The 23,586-nt window shown below is 39.7% G+C and overlaps 2 protein-coding genes across 6 annotated transcripts in view; one reads left to right on the top strand and one right to left on the bottom strand.

Annotated features, from left to right (window-relative positions):
• The window catches only part of GPSM2 (G protein signaling modulator 2), a 25,924-nt gene extending 14,417 nt beyond the window's left edge, over positions 1–11,507 (bottom strand). For 2 of the 5 annotated variants that reach the window (XM_080602291.1, XM_080602289.1), the window contains exons 1-2: positions 11,354–11,494; positions 2,308–2,620 (exon numbers count right to left, since the gene is read on the bottom strand). In XM_080602291.1, coding sequence (XP_080458417.1) covers positions 2,308–2,369 — 62 coding nt within the window. In that variant the 5' untranslated portion in view covers positions 2,370–2,620; positions 11,354–11,494. Of the gene's footprint in view, positions 1–2,307; positions 2,621–8,042; positions 8,063–11,353 lie in introns of those variants that run through there. The other 3 variants (XM_080602290.1, XM_080602293.1, XM_080602292.1) reach the window with 3 other exon arrangements.
• Positions 11,508–11,606: 99 nt separating this feature from the next.
• Positions 11,607–23,448, top strand: AKNAD1 (AKNA domain containing 1). The gene is made up of 15 exons (XM_080603584.1): positions 11,607–13,201; positions 13,806–13,935; positions 14,048–14,199; positions 14,313–14,372; positions 14,844–14,977; positions 15,317–15,452; positions 15,788–15,945; positions 16,419–16,512; positions 17,093–17,184; positions 18,608–18,693; positions 19,869–19,988; positions 20,077–20,187; positions 21,028–21,109; positions 22,004–22,085; positions 22,476–23,448. The coding sequence occupies exons 1-15, from the start codon at positions 12,071–12,073 to the stop codon at positions 22,593–22,595; spliced, it is 2,688 nt and encodes an 895-aa protein (XP_080459710.1). The 5' UTR covers positions 11,607–12,070; the 3' UTR covers positions 22,596–23,448.
• Positions 23,449–23,586: the final 138 nt, after the last annotated feature.

A 23,586-nucleotide genomic window follows, 5' to 3' on the forward strand; every position in this document is an offset into this window, starting at 1 on the left:
ACATGGATACACAGAAACAAAAAAATTCCTCTCTCTAATTCAGAGGCATAAAACTGCTACTGCCACAGAATCCTATCCTAAAGATCCCACGCTGTTCCCCACTCCTGCCCCTGTTCTTGGTTTCGATGCACACTGCAGAAGCATATCGCACTGACCACTCCAAACAACCTAACTGCATGCCCACTGGAGCACTGTGCTTAGTCAAACTCTTCAAAAAGTTCTAAATTTTTGTGGTGTATGGACTCAGCAGGCCAAGACAAATTAGTTCTGCAAATATTTACTCTACAGATCACTTATTAGTCACATTTATTAACATCAGCATTTTATTTTCAGTCATTAATCTATGATTCTTATAAACTACGTTAGAACAAAGAATAGTTTCTTTCCGCCACTTTCATAGCTGCTCAAGTCAGCTCTAAGTTTACCATGGGTCAGATACCTGCAGTGAGGGGAAAGAAACAACTCGCCCAGGAAGAAACTGACCCAGAGCAAACCTTTCCCTTAGGAGTGGGCCACCAGTTTCTTTTAAAGTCAGTTCCACTACAAGACCAGTAGGAAAGAAAAAGCAGTGTGAGAACCAAATGAGCCTGGGATGTAAAAAAACAAAAACAAACAAAAAAACCACACACTGATAAACATCCCCCCAGTAAGCCATGACGTTTTTTTCCTGGATTAAATTTTAAACTACAAACAAAACAAATCTTTTGAAATTATAGGTATTAAAGTATCATAAAAATCTGATTTCTATACTGAATTAATTTGCAGTTTCCTCTTAGGGAAGTTTAATATTTTAAAAACCACCGAGGAGTAATCCTTTTAAATTTTTCCAATGTTCATCAGATTACAGTTCTTACAGAAACGTTTAATAAGGCCATGGATATTTTTGTTGTCAATTAGTACCATTCAAGCCTGGACTGAAATACAGAATAAAGCTGTGGGACATTTTGCCTTGGCTGTACTTGCCACATTTTTAGAAGTTATTTTTGGCTTGTCAATTTGAAACAGGCAACTGGCCATACCGCTTTCTTCATCGATTTACTTCCACAGTGGTAACCTGAGCAGCCCCTGCTTTAACTGGAGAGCAGGGTCTTCTGGGGTTGTCTGGGGATGAGCAGGGGCACCAGCTAGCTCCACCCTAGAAACACTGAGCACAGCAGAAATACCATGCTCAGACACTCAAGGATTCCTGTAGTCGAAGCCACTATATCAAGCTTTTAGCAAAATAAAGAGAGCAGAAAGTAAATTACGTTTGCCTATTTCTTTCCATATTGACCATGAAAAAGCTCTTCCTGTTGAGTGCACTGCTGACCAGAACCAATACTGCACTTCTGTGAAAGGAAGACCAACCTATCAGCAATCCAACACTGTCACAACAGCTGTATGAGAATGTTCTCAAAGCACCTCCCTGTTTTCCAGCATTAATTTTACGCCACAGCATGTGCTGTTTTACAGGTAAGGGTAGTGTTTTTTCCTGTCAGCAAGGAAAAAGCCCCCAAGCAAGGCTGACTGGGGAGAGGGTGGGGGAACGTACAACAAGAATCACGCTTCCCATTTGTGTTCAGAACAATCATTCCAGTGTTCCCGTGTCCCTTCCTACTGAATGAGCTGCAAGATTTACCCTCCCAAACACCAGCCAGCCAAACACGCCGCACTACACAATGTTTCTGTTGTTCTGGTTCATTAGAGCGAGGCTGCAACGCTAGCACGTTATCCCACGTCTGTAAAGGGGATTCCAGAAGAAAAATGATAAAAGCTCTCAGAGGGAAATGGCACATCCTCTTGACTTGCAGTAATAGCACTGTTTTAGTCCAAAGTATCACAGCAGTTTTTATCTATCAAGCATAACTATTATAGGCAGGGAAAACACTGCTCTACATGACAGTGCACCTAAAAAGTCATCATTCATAGGAGCAACAAGGGGACAGGTACAGAGGACATTAGCAGACAGAACTCAACCATTTGCACAGGCAGTCCAAAAGCTAAAAGGAGAGAGAGCACGTATTACCAGGCAGGGATCACACCTCGTATCATTCTGTCACAACTCCAGGCAGAAAGACAATGAGGTACAAACACTCATGCATTATTCTGTAGCTGCACACAGCTCCAGCATTAGGCAATCCTGTAATTATGCCTGTATAATCTGCTATGCAGCAAAAGTGAATTTTTCTAACTCAAAAATCAAGAAAAGCAAAGTTGTCGTTTTAGCTTTCAGTTTCATTAATACTGATAACATAAACACCAAGCTACTTGTTTAGTTTTCTATCATTAGCAGTACTAAAGCATCCATACTGAAATTAGTTGTCTTACCTGTATCGCACATGAAAGGAGCGATCTTCACGCATGCTTATCAACACATTACTTTCCTCCATTGAGTTGCATTATCAGCAGAGCAAGTACTACTGTTCTGCAGCAGGTATGTACTCTGCTGTGGAGAACTGTTGTCAGAACACCATTCCAGTTAGTACATTAATAAGTTGGAGTAAAGGTATCCTAAGCTCCTGTTGAAATACTCTTCTTTGTTACTAAGGTAAGGAAGTCACTGCCAGACACATCTTACACTTTCAGAAACGTGTTCAAGTTCTTGCATCTGTGGCCCTTTTAGTTCCATTCAGCTGCGTTTCTGCAAAGGGAACACAAGATGCTTGGCTTGAAGTCTCACATTCAGTTAATAACTCATAACCATTTGCAGCTGATGCAGAAGCAGAGCACTACTCCTACCAAGCAGGAAGCGTCAATCGACAACTTAAAGCTAACACCAGAGCCAAAACCTGCCACATATACACAACAATTCTTGTAGGCAAGCAAGAAAGCAGGAAGGTTTAACGAAAAACGTGCTCTTTTCTGCTGGAAACTTTGAGTCATTTGTCTTTGTTAGTATTTCTTGGCCTCATGCAATTCCAAGTAAAGGGCTTAAAGGATGAAAGCTGCAGAATGAAAGGCATAATAGGAAACAAATCACAAACTGCTTCACATGTAAACAGTCCTGTTGAAACCATGCAGCTTCCCCAGAGTCAGAACAGGCTGACACAATCCCACCTAGAGATGAGCTGTTCTGGAGCTCATCCTGCCTTGAACATGACGAGCACAGAAGCCAGCAGATGTTTAAGCCCTATTCCCCTTCCCCTCCTCCCTCAAAAGGGACTTTTTGTTTTGCTTTTTTTTTTTCACTGGCTTCACATTCCAAAATGCTGCAACATTGTCATATGAGTTCCAAACTCGGCTTCAAAGGGATTGCAGCAGCCAGTACTCAGAAGTCAGACGTGTTTAGGCTGGCAGGGAAAACAATTTACAAAAAAAAAAAAATATTCAAAAAGTTTACCCACTTTAAAGTATATTTTTAGTAAAAGAGTTGACATATTTATTGCTCAGCATTAATGTTACCTTCCTTTGCAAGTAAATGTAGAGTTGTGTAACTCACAAACGCATATTTCATCAAGAGATGGCGGAGATGTCACAAAGTAAGAGCAGAACTTAGATTTAAAGCTGTCACCAGAAGAAAATGCATCCGTCTATAACTGTCAGTGCAGGCAGTGCTTTTCCTCTCATGAGCTTTATCAAGTACGAGGAATGAAGATTTGTGCTTCCCATCCTCCTCCTCCTCAACAGCATCCTTCAGACAGCCCATCCTCCTTCCAGTCAAACAACTTTGCCCTTCCATGCTCTGCAGCAGAATTATTTGCCATCAACAAGTGGGTGTGGGCATATTTTTGCAATTACAAAGTGTGACGCATACATTTTAATACCATTACAGCCCACATCCTGGGAAGACTGCGTTACTGCTATTCACCCTCTGGAAGTTTGTCCGAAGCACTCACACCAGGAGATAGCTGTAAGTCACCCATGAGCGGTCTTGGTGCTCGGCAATAGCAGGGAATTGAAAGTTTGTTCGGAGATGGACACCCTCATGTACATGACTGTGTGCCACAGACCAACAAGTGTGTGCTTGGGCAACTGGCAGGGCTCATGAAATAATGGCTGTGGCAATTTGTTTGTCCATTTGCTCTGTAATGGTAATTAATAATTTGTATCAACCACGCCAACAGGTAATCAGAAAACAAAGCACATTAATTAGAGTGACAGATTAAAAATTAAGGAGGCAGGTATCAATGAAGCCTTTTGCAGACACGATCTCAGGTGTAAGCTGGCCTTGGAGGATCACACTTCAGCAAACTGAGCCTGGCTCTTTCAGTTGAAGCACGGTGACTTCACAGATCATCTCTGTAATCCAGCCCTCCAGAGCTGGAGATCAGCGCCTCCGAGGGCGCCGTACTTCAGCAGCACAGCCTCAGGAGTTCGGGGAAGCTGGGAAAAGTTCTACCGTATCTGCATATCTCACAGTGAGACAGAGTTTCTCCTAAACTTGTGTTTTTAATTAAAACTTCATACAGCACGAGAAAAGCACTTGTGATTACTAGGAAAACTCTGTATTAGTGTGAAGCAAAAGCTTTAAATTTATTCTCTCCACAACTTGAAGCAATGAAAAATTAATGTACACCTAAAAGAGTTGCCTTTCACGCAAGCACAACCACCATATTGTAGTTGCACGTACAGCTGGAAAATGCCCAATTTTACTATTCCAGCTAACAAATGCAGGAAGTCCTTGCCCCTTTTGCCATTTTAAAATGGGTGAGAAAAGCACAGCCTTGAGAAGTGGAAAATTAACTAGTGTTCACAATTACACAACAGCAAGACACCAAACAAACAAAAAAATCAAATACAGCAAGGCAGATATTAGGCGAAGTGGCAGAGAGTTTATACCCCCAATTGACAAAATATGCACTCTTATTAGAAGAAAACGGTGAGCCATATAGGCTTATCCATCCTGTCAACAAACAGGTAAAGGATCTCTAAATTAAACCATTAGTAAAAAGCTCTCTCTGCATCAACGGGTAATCACAAGGTAGATGCAGAGGGAGATGACTTTTTCCCCTGCGTTTCCTTACCTCAGTAAATTCCTGCAGCTTCATTGGCTCCTTCCCTCACCCCACCGTCTCCCTGAGCCCATACCTTCCCTTGCGGAGCTGTCAGACAATGCGAAGACATTTCCGTGCTCACCTACAGTTACACGGCTCCTGGCTGGTCACCCAGGGGCTGAGTAACGGAGAATTTCACAGTTCGTTTCTGCCTGCCTTTCCCTAAAGGAGGCAAGGAGTCATGCCTTCTCTATCCATCTGCTATTTTCACAAAGCTATAGCGAAGGAGCATCTGCCAAATGAAGTCATCACCGGCTGAGAGATACAAGTTACCAGGGGAAAGTACAGATTGAGGCAGTCCAATCACACAAATTCTATTTCCTTATATAAACTAGCTACAGAGGTTTGCTGTTTCAAGATTAAGGCAAATTTTCCAATGTTGAACTAAGTTTGAATTTCCTTTCAGAGACAGGCTACAGCATGGGTGGGAAAAAAAAAAAAAAAGTTGCAATGGATTACTTGAAAATAAAGAAGAGTTTTGCAGCCCTTATGGAGAAAAAGAGACTAAGCAACAAAAAAATGTAGTGACAACTGTGTTACCGAAATACAGAGACTAGCTTGACTCCAGATGCTGAAATTATAAAACAGCATATAAACATAAATAGTAAGACTAGGAACACCAAAACCACAATCAGAACTAGACAAACCAAAATTTCAGTCTTCAGTGATGTCCAAGGATATTTTTAAAAATCACCTGAGCTAACACAAATAAGCCCCCCAAAAAAATCTATATCAAGTTTAATATTGTATTTGCACAGAAAACAGCACGGTCCATAGCATTTGTGCAGTAATAAACATTCCCCTCTGAACAAACCTTAAAATAACCGTGCGACATGTTGGGACACGGGTTAGGTTTTTCAAACCTTAAGCACAGCGGGATACAAGTGGTGCGAGTGGGCCAGGCAGATATGAGGAACGCTGTAAGAAGATGACCAGCGTGGTGGTTACTCTTGGAAGCTGAATTTTATACTCCTCTCTGCACCACTTTTGACACAAGCTCACCAGCTGAGAAGCTAACAGCAAATAGAAACCACGTTCACTGATGAAGTGAATTTGAGGTTTTATTCAGGGTAAACTATGCCGTGCAGCAATACCTGCTCTGAAATACTGGCTTCTTTCTCCAGCTGGATTTCCACATGGAGCAGACAGCCTCAGAATAAACCACGGGGCTTCTGTGAAAGGACTGGCTTAGAAGCATGCGAGACGAGCAGCGCTCCAGCCTGAGTGCCGCTCCTGTCAGACACGAGCGGGCTGCATCTAAAGGACCGCACAGGAAAGCGGAGGTTCGTAAACAACCACCCCAGACACCCCACCTAGGTGCTAGTCCAACAAAGCCCATTCTGCAGAGCTTGTAATTACTGCGGAGCACGGACAAGACCCAGCCTAGCACATCCAATGCTATCAGACACACCAGACAAGCTGTAAATAAATTAATACCAGTAAACAATGTGCTTCGTTCAGATGCTTCCTCCTCCGCCCCAATTATACTTGCCATGCTGACTTACAAGTATCGGGCCCTATGAAACCAAGTCACATTACCGAATACTGTAGACAATCCTAAAACAAACCTGGCAGTAAGAGCCCTTCTAAGTCTTAAAACACTAAAAAAATACACAAACAAACCAACCAAAAAAAAACTAACAGGTGGTGAGTATATTTGAGACCAATCTTGCTCACAAAGCAGTGAGGATCTCGCTGCATCCACAGCTGAAAATGACAGCATGGACTTGAATTCAATGCTAGAGAGCGCAGCTCCAGCACCAACATCTGTTCCCCAACTGCTAACACAGTGCTGCATTATGACACGCATGGTAACAGTGGAGATAATTAATTTATCGCCCTGTTTCTAAAAAGGCTTGATCTAATTTTTATGTTCTTTGGTTACCTAAACCCAATTGGCCTTGCTGCATGGCGGGTTCTAAACAAGGTTAGCGAAAGCTCGTTGCTTCGGTGCCCTTTCATGTGCACTCAGTCCTCTTCAGTCTCCCTCCACTCATGGCTCTTTTTGACCTAACAGCGTAGACAGCCTGCCTTATACAATATCATGGTAAAGGCAAACAAACATGTAGGAGCATTTCTGCATGCCCTCTACTGTTATCTGTATATATTTTCCACTTATTCTGTAGATTAGGAGTAGGATTTTTTTCTTTCATGCCTGTGGAGTACCTAGTTGAGCAGAGTTTGGGGCCTTAATGCTAAAGGTCTTCAATATGGCAAGCCTTTTAAACTCTACGTATGCGTTTTGTTCATTTTTTCTCTCTGCCGTTAAAGGGTTGTGCAAATGTCTCCTTTAACAAGTTAGCATTGCCTAGCATTATTTTCAACATTACTCACAATTATCAGCCTAAAACACAAGCAGAGTCTTAATGACCCAAGTTATTTCTGCCAGATCATTAAAAAACTATTCCCAACAACCATGATAACTGATTCCAGAAGCATCTTCCTACTATGAGTCAGAAGGAAACTCGCCCGCATTCTTAAGGGTTATTTTCTTTTCCTTCCACACAAAACACCCAAGCCATAAATAAAAACTGCATACATGCTTTGCAACAAGAGAAAAGTACATCATACAAGAAACTGAAGGAGGAGAAAAAAAAAAAACTTTCAATTAAGGAACTTGCAAATATCTGGCAAGAATCTGGGAGCTCTGCTCAACACTAAATGCCCTATTTTCACCCAGCAATCAGACTGAAGCGTAAATACATTCCCTATAATGGAATCATTAATTAAGAGCAGAAAGAAATGCCAGAAACTTAGGAGAATGATGCAACACATAAGTGGCAAAACCCCACATATCCTCATTGCTAGCATGTTCATCAGAGTACTGTCACAGTTCCAGGGCAGCTCCATTAACTCCAGCACATGAGGAGGTGCCCTGTCAGGCAGTACTCGGTCCTACAGGTTTGTAAAGAGAAGTACTTCAGGCATCTGGCAACGATGCAGGCCGTATCCTGACTTACAGGCTAAGCATGTACTTTTGACAAAAACAAACAGAAAACTATCACATAGACTTCCACTACATGGAGTAACACAAAGCAGCAGCAAATGCACGTGATAGCAGACTGATACCTGAGTACATGAAATATCCAAGTGCAGGGATGCAAAGGTGGACTTCTCAGCACCTCTCTCACAGAACAGCTCTCAGAATGGAATAACCCCTTTGAAAATAATTAATATTTAGCTGAAAATCAGCTTGCTACTTCATGTATGTAATTGCTGTCTAGTGTGCAAGCTAAAGAACCGGGTGTAGCTCACGCACATAACCACAAGCATTTTTATTATAAGGACAGTTCTGCAAATAGTTCATGTAAGCCATCCATTTAAACTCTGAAGTAAGGCAGTCCCACACCAAGACAAAATACGAAAGAAAGAGTGCACAAAGTGCCTGCAGCACAATGTAACTAATATCCGTATAATAAATCTAATCAGGCAACCAGGAACTCATTCTAAATGCAGTAAGATTAAGATTTCAGATGCAAGACGCTAGAGTAACATCCTCTGTGCATTAAAAAAGAGCAAAATCTGAATTTTTTTTTTTTTTTACATATTTGATACATCAAGTTATTAGGATTCCTTTATTTTTATTTTTTATTGGAATAACGAGTTCTAAGTTTTTACACATTGTCATTTCCAGACTGAAAAATACTGTGCTGCCAGCAACCTTCTTTCCAAGCATCCCACAACAGAAGATAAGATTCACAGTTTTCAAGCACTTAAATGCCACACCAGCCTTCAATGACGATTCACAAGAAAATAGTATCTTGTGATCTTTTTCTTCTTCTCCCATAAGTTTTAAATCACATTACCACAAAATCGGTAAGAGTTTTGTAACCGAGACCTGATCTTAAATTTGAATCTCACTCCTTCTGCTTGTTAGGGACAAGCTCATCATGCAAATGATGAGGTCTCTCTTTCTCAGCCAGCCAGGCGTTTACTCAAATACCTTCACTTTGGTAAATGGAGCACGTTGTAAGATGCAAAAGAACACCAGATGGGAAAAGTTCAATATAAAATGTTGTAAATATTGTGCTTAAGCTGATGGAGCATGTTTATTGCAAATCTTTCCAACAAAGTGTTCCACTTAGCTCAGCTCCTTCTTGGCCTATAACATCTGTTAATAAGAGATCCTGGGAAGTAAAGAAAGAAAACAGACTGAGACTGCACAAGCACCTTGCAAAGAGAGGAGAAAATCAATCTTAAGATCTGATAAATCAAAAAAAAATGTCTATCTTTAGAATCACGAGCAATAAAACACACTAGCACATACAGGTGAAGGAATAGAAGTGATATATCACTTCTATGTCGTGCTCATTCAGAGATTAAGCAAGCATTCAGCTTAAAGAACTAATTACCACCCCAGCAAGAGTTTATCCTGCAAGGAGCAGATGTAGCTCTTATAGAAGCTGTGTTACACAACTGAAATGATCCCTGATAGCTTACTGCCAACAGCATCGTGTGGTGCATCACCTGTGTCCCCTAGTTCGCAAGTACAAACAGCAAGTGTTAACGTTCCTCTCACTTCTGAGCCTACAGCTGAACAACATGCAGTTACAGCCTAAGTGGAGATGAACACACAGCACAGAAAGAAGAGCACGTGTTGTTTTTCCTACCGTTTGCTTTTTATAGATACAGGTACTGTTTATTTATGGCACAACACTTATGCAGATTTAAAGAAAAAATCTTTGTTGAGGTGCCAAGTTGCAAATTGCTTTGCATATTTATCCTAACATTTGGGATGCAGGTGCAAGTCTCTTTAGAAGCTGTTCAAATCCATTTTTTCAGTCTGTGTGACAGATGTTGAACTGGCCTCCATTTTGCCACTGTTGCCAACGGATTTGTGTAACTATATTTCCACATTGTCACACAGATACTCTTAGTCACAACACTGTATGCTGTCCAGTAACAGCCAACGATTGCCAGGTAAGATACAGCCTCCAAAGTGTTGCTTGCCTGGAACAATATTCTGAACAGCAGGACAATGGTAGGAAAAAAACGTGGTTCAAAGAAATAAAAGAAGATTTAGAGAGGCTTAGGTAGGTCACGTACAATTTTCTTCCCCGTAATTTTCTTCCCCATAACTCTGCTGCGTGAACGTTTCTCCTTCTTATCAGTAGAAGGTTCAAATTACACAAAAGTTTTATGATCTGAACAGGATCCCTAATTTTCAAACAGATTCAAGTCCTAGGAGGCAACTTGATGTTAATCATCTGTTCAACACTATGTATGTTTCAGACCATCTCTTACCAGTTTTTCTACTTTTTTTCCTGTATTTTACACTGTTTTACTTACTCTACTTACTTACTTTTTTGATGTAATCATTTGCCTAGCTGACTTGTTATTAGATGCCTAAATGAAAGTTACAGGCTTTTTTCTTCACCTGGTAGCTTTCTATTCTTTCATTCAAGGGACAAGTAACAGCCCTAGCAGGTTAATCTTTCTGAAAGCCCTAAGATCAGCGCTTACTCCTTAAACACAAACAATTTCATTAAGATGTTAACACTAGAGACTACTAAAACCAAAACCATAGTTACCAGATCTGGGCATGAATGTGGAAAGTGAAATTGACCGCACAACAGCTACAAAAACTATGAATGAGAGAAAGAAAAAAGTACAAATATCTTTGCTGTTAAATTAAAAAAGTGGAAGACCAGAAGCTAAAAATGACCCGGTGGTAAGCAAAACCAAAAGAATCCTGAAAAAATTGTCAGACAAAAAAAAACTCATCTGTATGCTCAATAATTAAAATTACTGACAGATAGCAGTTGCTTTTTTGTTTATTTCTTATTAAAGCTTCTCCCAGCTGGTGGGGAGCCCAGCTGCTCCCCGAGCCATCCTGCACACCGGGACGTGCAGAACGCCGGTGGGGTAAACGGGCCTGCTGTCAGCTGGTGGCGAGAGACGGCTGAGGAGCGGCGTTAGGAGGGGTCCTAGGCAAATCGGAGGAGATTTTCACGCCGTCACGGTGTGAGAGATAACGCTCGCTGTCAAAACCACGCAGCTCTCCCGTACAACGCCTCAGAAGAAACAGGCCGGCTGCTTTCGCGGCGCTTTCACCCAGCACTCGCCCCTCAGGAGGCCGACCCGTTCGCCTCCGAGGGAGCAAAGCGCCGGGGTCTGTCCGTAGGCGCCTCAGCACGCACAAAGGAAAGCAAAGAAGCCATCTGAGCGGCCAGGGCCGCCCCCGACGCCCTTGGCGTTACTCAGCCCCAGCAGCGGGCACCGCAGCGCTCCTGCCGCAGCACCGCGCGCAGCCCGGCCCCGCCAGCGCCCCGAGGCCGCGCAGGCCCCTCCGGGCCGGGGCTCAGCCCGCAGCCCCCGCCACGAACGCGAGGGGCCCGGCCCGGCCCTTCCCGCCCCCACCTCCCCTCCCCTCACCTCACCTGAGCCGGGCGCCGCCGCAGGCCGCGGCCCCCCCGCGCGCCCCCGCCCGTCTCCACAGCGACGGCGGCGGCTGAGGGGAGCGCGCGGCCGCCCCCGCCCCCGCGCAGCCGCGCTTCGAACCCGCCAATGGGCGCGCGGCCGCGGCCCCAACGGCCGGCGGGAGGCGGGGCCCCGCGCGGGGGCCAACGGGAGCGGCGAGGGGCGGGGCGGCGGGAGGCCACGCCCCCTGGGGCAGGGGGCGGGGCCGGGGGGAGGGAGGGGAGCGGGGAGCGGTAACGGGGCGCGGGCACGGAGCCTGGGACGGCCGCGCGGGGCTTCCCTGCGGGCGGCGGTTCCGCAGGGCCCAGCAGCAGCTGTACCGCCGTGAGCAGCTCCTGCAGCTTGCGACAGCACCGGGGGCGGAGAAGCAAGGGCAGGTGCCTGGCGCTGAGCTCCATTCTCCTCTCCCCACCGCTTTCAGCACTTGCCTCTGTTCTTTTCCATCACTTTCCATCACTCTCTTTCTTCTCTTAGTTGGCTCTGTTTTTACCCTACAGTAAGTGCGGAATAAGGGGTAGGGTTGTAAACGTCAAGGGGTACAGTTCTGAAAACCTGCACCAGGTTTACAACATAAATAAAACTGGAGGACGTTTAAGACAGAGGGAGGTAAATCCTATTCTCAACTGTACTGACATCTACATAAATTCCTACTACTGCCCCCTTACAGCTTTTTATGCATGCAATACATAAAAGCTCTACCCCAGCATCAGAGAGGAGATGGTATTCATAGGGCAAAGAGGGGGGAGATGGAGACTGTCACAGAGCAGATGAGAACGCAGGCGCGCAGCTCCCTCGTCAATAAACTCAGCCCCACTACAGGCTCTACTGCCGGGGAGCAGGATGACTTGCCTTACGATGGAGACGAAGGACTAACCTGTAAATACAACAGTAATTCAGAGGATCTGCATGACCGCATAGAAAACATTTCTCATATTTTGAGTTTATCCTGTTCTGAAGATAACAACAAAGCAGCAGCAGCAAGGTATGAAACTCATCCCCAACCTGAAGGCGTCAGGGATTATCACACAGCTACCACCCCAACAGCTGGAATTTCGGCTGAAATGCCTGCAAGTGAACCTTCCTTTAAGAAAGAAGTGTCAGACAGGGGTTTTGGTAAAGCAGATGGCAAGGAACATCTAACTAACTCAAAGATATCCAATGTCCTCTTGCGTCATTTTTCTGAAGGAGAGTTACTAAACACGTGCCAGCTAATTGAGTGTGAGACCATACCAGAGACGTCCTACACGGAAAGTGTTGGTGAAACTACGAACAAACCTGAGGCTTACAAACATGGCAAAGGCTCTTTAACACCTGAACAATGGGCAATGGAATTGGAAGGGTATTATTTAGAAAAGCATGAGGATGCACACATGGGTGGGAAAAATCCACGTGTGCTAAATGGAAATAAATTTGTTTTAAAGAGATCTATTTCTTCTACTGTTAACTGCGGGTGCAGACATGACAATTCACAGCTGAGTAACAAGTATGAAGACACACACCTCTCTCACAACACAAAGGAACACAGAGAACTGTTTAAGAAAACCGTTTCATCTCATAGGCTCATACATGGCCAAAGTGAAATTCACCATTGCCTTCCTGACTTCTCTAAAGTTACTTCAGAACTAAAAATGCCAAAAATAAGTGAAAATATTAAATCAGTTCCTACAGTCGAACGAACAAAATCCTTCCCTATTTTGCTCAGTCAATCAGTAACAGTGGACAACATTCTAGAAAATAACTCTTTTCATTCTGTTGAAGTAGAGAATCAAGAAGAGATGAGCATTCCAGAATTGTTTCAACAGCTCAAGGTAATTAAGATGCTTTAAAACATTGTTAATACTTGTCAAGAGTGATGTTTACCATAAAAAAAAAAAGATTCTGTGTCAAGTAAAATATAACATGACTAATTCACAAAAGCATTCCATAGCTATCAGCAAGTGTATCTCTCTTCTGTCAATAATTGCTTTCACGGTTTTGTGGGACCAAATTTCTACAGAGCTTTCATGTCCAAACAGTTAATGATGCACTGAAGTATTATTTGTGATTGCAAATCATCCTACCATTAGGCAATTATTAATTCATTCTCTTATCTCTAAGAATATGAATATTCCCCCAAACTGTTGTATTTTATATTGTACTACCCGTTTACACAAGTTCTCTGAACATAGATTTTCCCTGACATTGAGTTAAAGTATTTATATATTTATATATATATATATCAATCCAGCATTTATGCAGTGAGATATTATCCATACTGAAAACACAGCAAATTATGTGGTGCAGTTATAATAAGCATCTCATTAACAACTTGTACTATGTATTTCTGAATTCTTTAGTTAAATGTCCCTGAGTGTTCTATACCCTGTTTCTCTACATATTCCGTTTCTCTAACGGAAGTTGTCATTTTAACAGATACTGCCTCGGTCGGATTTTGCAAGTCCAAGGTTCGTTGTTTACTCAGGAGGCGCTGGGACATCTTCTGAAGTCTTTACAGCACGTGTTCCTAACAATACACAGGCTACACAAGATTTGCCTGATCCAAGTAAATAAAATTGCAGTAACTATGCAAATGACTCATTTAATGCAATTTGATAGTACTTTTGGGCAGAAGTTTTTGGCATAAATTCTAACTGATCTTCTCTTGTTTTATATAGGATTACCACATGGGACAATGGTATCAGCATTTCCAGCAGCTGGTACAGTACAAGTACAGTGTCTAAGTCCTTCTAATATACTGCCAGAACTAAAACAAGGAGAAAAGATGTCTCAAATACTAAAAGAACAGACAGATCAACTGAAAATTAAAGTAATAAAGAGCTCTGTTTCCATATCTATTTTGCATTGATGCTCAAATTGTATACCCATTTGGAATGCTCATTTTTAAAATCCAATATAAAAGTCTAGTATTTTCTCTTGAAGGTGGAAGATTTCACTAAACATATGACCCACGAGACATCCCTTTCACAAGACAATTACCTGGTAAATTAATATATTTTCAATAATCAGAAATGTTCTTGAATTGTCTATAGACTTAAAATTTTCTGGCAAGATATTCAATATTTTCCTCAAATAGACATTTAAAAAAAAGATTTTTAATCAATCTCAGATTTAAATCGAGTTTAAGAAGCAAAAATTAAATTGTTCAGTACATGGCTAGATTAGATTTCTTTTAAGGATTTACAATTCAAACCTATCAGTTAAAGGCCTTAAATTGCCACAGAAGCTATGAGTTTTGACACATAGAGTATCAGTTCTGAAGTCAGTTCAGTATTTTACTTGTACATAATTGAGCAGCACAGTGTACGGGGTGGGCATATGAGATGCAGTCCTGTTCTAATTCAGAGCAGTAGCCCAGTTCTTACCAACATCACTGCAAATGGCATAACTATGCTTACTGTGACTTACTAATGAAAATGTAATTTACTACTGAATTATTTCTCATTGGTGAAGGCATTAAATCAATTGAAAAAATACCTTGATGCCTTGGAAAGGAGTTACTTAACTGCTAGAGAGGAGCACCATGTTTTACAGCTGCAGAACTACAAGGACAAGTCTATCCACGTTGGAGAGTTTGATCCTGAAAGGTTAGAATATATGTGCTAAGTATTGCATCCGTATATTTTCCATATTTTGAGTGTCTTAGAACCATTACTTCATTTATCCATTAATATTCTTCAGAGGTGAAAACATTACCTTAATATTACATGGAGTAAGCTAGAAGTGATTTGGCCAAAATTCATGTCAAGCTTTACATATTGCTGTTATAATTAGGCTAACGGATTAATTCAAGTACTTAAAAGAGACTCAGTGAACTCCATTAATTTCTCTTCCCCCCCCCCCCCGAATATTTAATGCAATGCCAAATATGGTTATCACAGTAAGAAATACATGTTTCACTAGCTGTGTATTGTGATCGGTTTTAGAAAGGTGGAAGGGGAAATATTTAGACTTGGCATGCTGCTTGAAGACATCCAAGAACAAACTGATGATGGCAAATACAGCTTGGCTCCTTCACTTATTTCTGATGAATCTGCCCATTCATTGAATCCTCTTTGGGAGGTAATTATGAGTTTTATCATTTAAAGACTACATTTTACAGTTTTACTGAAGAAAATCTCAAAACAGTGCAGTTGTATGTTTTCCTCTAATATTTGTAAAGCATGACAGTTTTGGATAGCATGCCACTTCAAAGAAATCTTTTTACCCATGAAATATCAGCTTCATTAATTTTGTTAATTCTAACAGAAAATTAAGAGAGCTTTCATAGTCACTATTTTAGAAACCAGTCTTCTCTGAATCCCAAGCTAGAGGCATTCAGAAAATGCTGGCTGGTAGAAGTCATGTACTTGTGATACACTGACCATATACTACCATCCTATGGTTACTTTGTACAGAGCTCAGAAGTTTCAAGCACTACCGATCCTCCAGAAGAAACCACATTTCTTCAAAAGAACAGCAAGGGAGAAAATACAACTCAGACAAGTGACGTAATCCCACAAACAAATCATCTGATTTCTTTAGAAGCTGAAAAGTGCAATCTCTGTCCTCACATGTAAGTGTAAAACTGACAGCTATTGAAGTTATTAAAACTTTTTCCATAATTATTTGCTGAGTACAGAAAGTCAGGATGTCTAGAATATCTGAAAGTAGGTAGAACATTCCCAGATAACACTTATTAGAGAACTCTAAACACCCAACAATTCCTTGCAGCCTGGCATTTCTACTTTGAGACCTTTCCTGAAGCCAAACCATTACCAGTAATCATATCTCTGCATAAAAATTTATTGCAACCACACTAATTCAGGATGTGAAACACTAGTAAAAATACAATACTGGTACAGAAGAATTTGTATTACTTTTTAATTAAAAAAGTGAGGGATGCAGATACTTATATAATTAACCATCAAAACTTTGTGAAATGACACTAGAGACCATCTCCACCCTTTTAGAGAATATTTCATACGTGTTAATCATCTCAATGAGATTAGGAAAGTAAAACAAATGTTTTTTCCTTAACCAATTCAGGTTACAAAAGAGAGCTGAATCAACTTCTGGAAGAGAAATGGAGCCTCTGGGAAAAGGTTATCTGCTAGCAAGCAAGCACTCTTCCAGTGTAATGGTAGGAGATCTGTTTGCATATTCATTTTGACTTAGATGAACATATTCAGCTTTAAAATTATTTATGGAACGTTTTTCCCCTTATTGCACAGTGTGATGGCTGAGCTTTTGAGATACTACAGTCTATCATAACACTGCTGAATTGGTTTCCAAAGGAAAAAATTAAATCCGAACTTTTGAGATTTGTGATCAAGTTCACTTCTCTTAGGAAAGATTTAGCTGTGTTTACTGGCCTGCCTTTGTTATTTGTTCAGAAGGCAGAAATCTACTGGCAACTCCTTGCTTACAACATTTATTTTAATTTTGAGGCAATGAGAGAGGTGAATGAATATAGGCTAATCCTTCTCAAAGCTACGTAAGACTTCCCACACTCCCAACTTCACAGATTAAGAAGTGTTGTTATGGTGTCCAGTCTGCTTTACAGTTACAGTTGTAATAGATGAAATTGTAGAATTAATGGCAACTAAAGCAATACAAAAAAAAATGTACACCCGATGCTACTGTTCACACTTATCCTGTTTGATGAGTACGCAGTAATATAAACAATACTGTCAGTTTGTTTTGCTTTCTGGGTGCTACAGAGATTCCTTTCACCAGAAGAAAAAGGTCTTAGATTCCATACTCAGGGTACGTTAAGTCAAAAATGTAACGCTGATGAAGAAAATAAGAAAGGGTAAGTGTATTGTGTTTCGGCTAGTCATAGACACTTTTCTACAGCTAAATGAACTGATACACGCATGTGCACCAGTCTGTCTCTACACTGGATTCTGCCCAGAACACTGAATATTTAATACGTATAAAATACAAGGATGACCTGTTTTCAAGAGTATTACTAGTTAATCACATAAGGTACACGATGCAGCAGACTACTGGAGAAAGGGCAAAACTCCCATCAATTTCATTAAAGATAGGAATATGTTCATATTACAGTGGTCCAGTGAGATGGGCTTCTTTAAGGCCTGTGGTACTTACATACCACGAACAAATTTTAATAGTGCATGAAAAGAGGCAGCTTTGTGCCAACCTCCCCCCGCCCCTTCAGTGATAAATGATAGCACTCTGAATAAGTAACTACAAACTATTCAGCAACTACAAATATTTGAAATTATCATTGTCATAAAATAAATCTGGTAGGCCTGGAGGGATATTTGATATTTTATTAATTGATTATTATAAAATATTTTTAATTGATTAATTATTGATAATGCTGCATATAGTTCAAGTGTAAAGGCCAATCTGTAGAGTTTCATTTACAGAAATGTCAACGTGATAAAATAATTCTACGTGCCTTATCTGGGAGTTTGAAGTTTTGGCAAATTAAATCTCTATCCAAAGTCACATCTTATGATAACATGCAGTGTAGACTACAACAATACTCTAAGTTTGCTGGGAGAAGAATGCAAGCATAAGAGAAAAATCCTCTCAGACTATTTTACTGAATAGATAATGCTTATCTAGTAAAACTCACCTAACTTCATTTTTTCCCCTCTCTATCGTTTAAGAAAAAATAACTCAGTCTTCTGATCCTTGTTTTCATGAGTGGCTGGAAACACTTCCAAATAAATTTGAGGATACTTTATGCCCTGTTGAGAATACATATGTCAAATATGGCAAACAAGGATCTTTGATCTTGTTCTGTCAGAAGGTAGATCCCAAATATTCCTCTAATTCCGTAAAGGCCATAAAATTAAAACCTTAACTTAGCTCAAAGTTACTAAAAAAACTACATCGTCTTTACCATTGATAATATTGTTATAGCATGTTTAAACACTTATATGTAAATGTATACCATTGTATGCTACATTGCTATTCAGAACTACAGTTATTACTTCACTTTTAGGCATGTTTAACTGCTCTGATATGGCAAGGTCTTTCTGACAGACTGTATTCTTGGACAAGAAGTCATTATTTTGTGATTGGTTAATTCTTCATTTAAGCTTCTACTTCCCACCTTTTCAGAATAGTGAGACAGTTCTTTCTATAAGTAAATTTGATATCTTCTCAGTTAAGAACTGGTCAGACCTTATTTTATGTTCATAAGACTCATACAGGTATTAAGATAAAATTAAGATATCATTCTGTTTCCATGCTCAAAGAAATAAAAACATCCAGGAGAGGAAAACTGGAGTATGTTCAATCTTCATTCAGAGAAAACCAACTGATTTATCAGATACAAATCTGAGTAAGTAGCGATGCGATACAAAGGTCAGAACCCTGTACTTATACCTCCTATTCAATCTTGTTAAGAAATGCATTCCTGTCACATCTAAGCAGTGAGAAATTTGTTTTGGAGTTTCAACAGATGTTACTGCTTAGCACAGCACAAGGCAGTAAGAACACAGTTGACTTTTGAGGAGACCACATCAAATCCACTCTTGGTCAGTGACAGACCAAGAGGCAACAGACAACCTACAACAAAGGAATTGCCATTTAGATACGAGAAAAAAGTTTTAAGTCTGGGTACAACCAAATATTGAAACAAATTTGGTAATTAAAACATTTCACACTAAGATTTCCACTTTCATTTTTGGGATTTAACTTTGTTATTCTGCATGAAAATCAAGAACGTTTTCTTAATCTTTCTTCCATTCAGAATAGAGACAGACTGGAATTGTTCTCCTTCCTCAGTCCAGCTCCTAATAGTTTCACCAAATGTAAACCAGAGCCTACACAGGCTACTGTGAATGAACTAATTAAATCAGCTGTCATCTAAGACTCCAGTTCTTAGAGGTTCACTAGGCATCTGTAAGCATTTCGTTCTCTTAGGGCATCTTAACTTTATCTTTCTAATGTAGAATACTCTGAGGATGTCTGACAAACTAAAAGAGCAGCATGAGCTGTATTAGATTTAGCTTGAAATCTCAGCATGTGGGCTGTTCATGCTTTGGGCCTACCTTTTGTCCTTGACTTCTCCGTGATGTCCTTTCACTTTATTACAACACACAGGGGCCATTATTCTTAATGCTGATTTGTGCAATAACTAAAGCAGCGCCATACTATATCCTCCCAACTTCTTTGTGATGTTCCTCTTGGGCTGCATTGTTTTCACAAGTGATTTTAACCTCCAGAACAAAAACCTAAGGACAGTGAGAGGGTGTGTTTAGTTTTGTAAGGACACTTCTGGGACTGGGAACAACAACATCTGCATTTGAGGCTTCAGGTTAAAGCTGAAAGCCAGTCTTTACAGCTCTATCCCCACCTGTAAAATGGAGGAAAAAGAACTTATTCTAACTGCAGTATTGTTAGTGACTGTGAAGGGCTCAGAAATTACAGTGCTGAAAGCCCAATAATTGTTTAGGTACACAAGCCAAAACTTCTAATATTTCAGATTTTTAATATATATTTTGGGGATTTTAGGCACTGATTCAGAAGACATCTCAGCCTGTGATTCTTATGGTTCACAAAGTGAGGAACTGATGGAACATGAGACTGAAAGTTACAAAACATTCAATACAAGATTACGGCAAGAGAAAAAAGGTAAAAAGATTGCAAAAAAAATACCAAAATCTACACAAAATATCCTTGCTTATAGTATTCTACTTTTTAAACATGTCTTTGTTTTCAGGATTTATATTCAGATGCCCTAGAGAAAGCAGTTATCAACTCAAACACAGGAATTACAAACAGTCTGTTCAGTCTTGCGCCCTGTGTAGAAATAAAAATTCTGGTTCAACCTGTAAGTATGGTTTGTTACAGAAATATTTCAAATTGTGGGCTAGATCTTAAGGAGCAAAAAGTCATGTTGCGCATGTACCAAGAAAAATTTAGCTTAGCATAAGAAACAGCACTACAGCTAACCCATAAATGGGTATAGGTCCTGCAAAGTGAAATTAGCAAATCCAACCTTTACACACCTGCCTGGGTTTAATCCTTATGCACGACAGCTTTAACCTTCTCCAGTTCTGAAGAGTCCTGTATTTCACTTCAAACAGGAGCATCTCCAGCGCCGCATGGAAGAACACTAAAATTGGGCATTACCACGCCAACCTTTTCAGTACTAGCTGGCACTGAATGTAGCACAAACAAGTATTGAAAGGAAATACCAGCTCTGCACTGAAATTGTGTGTCATGCAGCAGAGTTAGGGAATACCTATTTTTTAAAAAACATTGAACATCTAGGTTTTAAATCAATTATCTTGGACTCTATACTGTAGAAAGAAACTGCAGGCAGAAAAATTGAATTAATAAGTTAGCTATTTCTCTGTATTATGACTAAAAAAATCAAAGTGGTATTTATATAATTATTAGGATTATGATAGTCTGATGATTCGATACTTTCTCCATGCAGTCTTTCACTGTACGAAATTAAATACAAATCTATACATCGTTTGTTGAAGAACTAAATTCAACAGGGAACCCAAAAGGGAAAGTTTGGCCTCATTTACAAAAAAAATCATAATGTATTCAAATTTTAATTCAGCAGTGACATTGAGTTGAATTTATGCTAAACGGAGAAAGATGTTAAATATATAGAAAATACATTTATCAGTTTTAAACATGGCCTCAATATCTTAAGCTTATGCACAGAAGAGAATCTCCACTCAGAAGGCTCAAACAAATAAACGGCCCCGTGAACTTGTAAACAGACTTTCTGAAAGGTAAGTTGTAGTAATAAATGTGTGTGGTACAACAGAAAATACCATTAATAAAGATCCAGCATGAAAAATATTCAGCACTATCATAAGCAGGGGCAGTGCTTTATCTTTTTCAGAGCACACTATCTTTGAAATTTAATTAATGAGTAAAATTTTAATATATTTACCGTAAGCACAAGTGTAAATAACTCTTGGGGTAGCTCTTCAGTGTTTCTAATTTAACGAATCAGTATCTGACCTCTTTAGCTAACACATTTATTCCGAAAAACAAGACAGAACTAGGACTCCTGTAGCAAAAAGAATTGCATATTAAGTATTACAGACTTGTTTTAGGGATCTGTGAATGGAAACATACTCTTAATAAAGTAACGTGTGGTGTTGTTTTTTTGTTTTTTTTTTTAATAATTTGTTAACATTAAATTACACTCAGAGTCTGAGGAATAGAATGGATTCTTAACTATAGTTAGCACAGACAAGATAAACCAAGGCAAGTTTTGCAACCATAGTTTTTGACAGCATTACTAAGTAGCAGTAATTGCCTGAAAGTACGGTAGCTGCACTTGAGTATCAATGGCAGACTACTCAGAGGTTACAGTGCTGAGACAATGATGCTAGAGAGATTTCCTAACTCTTAACTGGGGAATGTTTTCTGTCTTACTGCAGTACAGATGCAATACAAATTATGATTGGCTGTATTTTTACAGGTAAATGAAAGATTCTATTCGCTGTAAAGTTAACTTGCAAATGTGTTATCAAGGTGTACATATATCTAATTCACAGTTTAAAATAACTTTGCATGTTTTATTATATACTTTATATTTAGACAATTTTTTTAGGTTGATGAATCCTCCTTTTCAAATATATATGATAAAGTTGTTCTATCGCATCAATATTTAGGAATGTCAGTGTCAAGAAGCTTGCCCGAAACAAACCTGCAATCAACATCAGAAACAGAAATACCAATGATTTCAACGCAAATGTAAGACTTCAGAGTGAAAATTAAAAGCCATATAATTATCTTTAAAAACATACGTCCATACCATCATGGAACTGTTTAAAATACCCTTTCTTAGCACACCAGTTATTACCATTTAAGCTTGTCTAATCCATTTGAGGATAATAATGGAACAGGAGAGAGTTTAAAAAAACAGTTCCGTAGCTGAAACTTTCCATGCTAATTTAAAATAATGATTTATTACACTCAAATCTTGGAGTAGTCTACCACATTTTTTGTTTTAAACTTGTCAATGTACTTTTAGAGTAGACCTGTTGAAAATGCTACACAGAACCTTAACTGGACATCACTTCCTATTTCATACGTATGGAAACAATCGTACTCAACAAGGCTGTATTTTATTGTCCCCAACAGATTTTAAATTCTACCCTAGATCATGCCATACAGACAGCAAACAGTTTGAAGAGAGCTACAGAACGAATGGTACAAGCAATTGCAGAAGATCTAGCTAAAATTGCAAGAAAACATCTTTAATTATCCAGTTTCAAATGCTGTGTTGTTTTGCTGGTTAATACTGAAATATCAGCGTGTCTGCAAACATAAAATAATGAATACAAAGATTGGGTAGTCAGCTAGCTTCAGTTCTGTGACCATCAATACTAAACTAAATGAGAGCATACCGGTACTCTGCATCTTTACACTCGCTGTCTGAACTAGAAAAAAAATCACTAATTCTACTGGAAGTTTTTGGTACATTTGCTAATACCTATTCCTGCTTACAGCTGCCTTCTCTAAGAATTCACTTAAGGTAGCATTACAAAAATTGATTTAAACAAGCAAGGTTAGCTTTTTGACTTTTGCTTTCCCCCTACCCCAAACAGCAGAATAAATCTCTCATTCATTACATATATTTTCTCTTCAGACTTCATTGCAGCTGCTTGAGCATGTGAGCCTCTGCATCTGTAAGCATCATGCTAGCATACCAAATCGCTGTTAACGTATGTAATTATTTTGGTTTTAGAGTGTGCCACATTGAGAGCGCTTTAATTTTAAGATACTCCTCATGTCTCAATAACCGAGTAACACCATTTGTTGTCTTGTGTATCCGTTACAATTAAACAGTTCTTTCACTGTGATGGCCTTACCTTGTCCAATATATCTGTTTTTGAGATTTCAGCTGATGATGTAGGCTGCAGAATTTTAAAAATTATGTAGAAATACAGTGCATCAAGAAAATTAATCTATTATTTTTCTTCTGGAAGAAGAGCATGATGGATTCCAAAGCCACAAATTCTTAGTCTCATATTTATCAGCTATGAAGCGCTGAGCTATTAATAGCATTTAAACCCAAAAAAACAAACACTTGAAGAAAGTTTAAATGCCGACTGTGGGAAAATAGTCCAACATTTCAAGTTGATATTTCTTCAACCATATACAATGCATAAGTATCAATACAATGGGTTTCATACGACCTAATTATTTTAGTCCTTAAATAGGACACTGATATCAGTTATTACATTCTGCA

This window comes from Anser brachyrhynchus (genome assembly GCF_964034855.1).
Source record: "Anser brachyrhynchus genome assembly, chromosome: 8".
Classification (NCBI taxonomy): Eukaryota; Metazoa; Chordata; class Aves; order Anseriformes; family Anatidae; genus Anser; species Anser brachyrhynchus.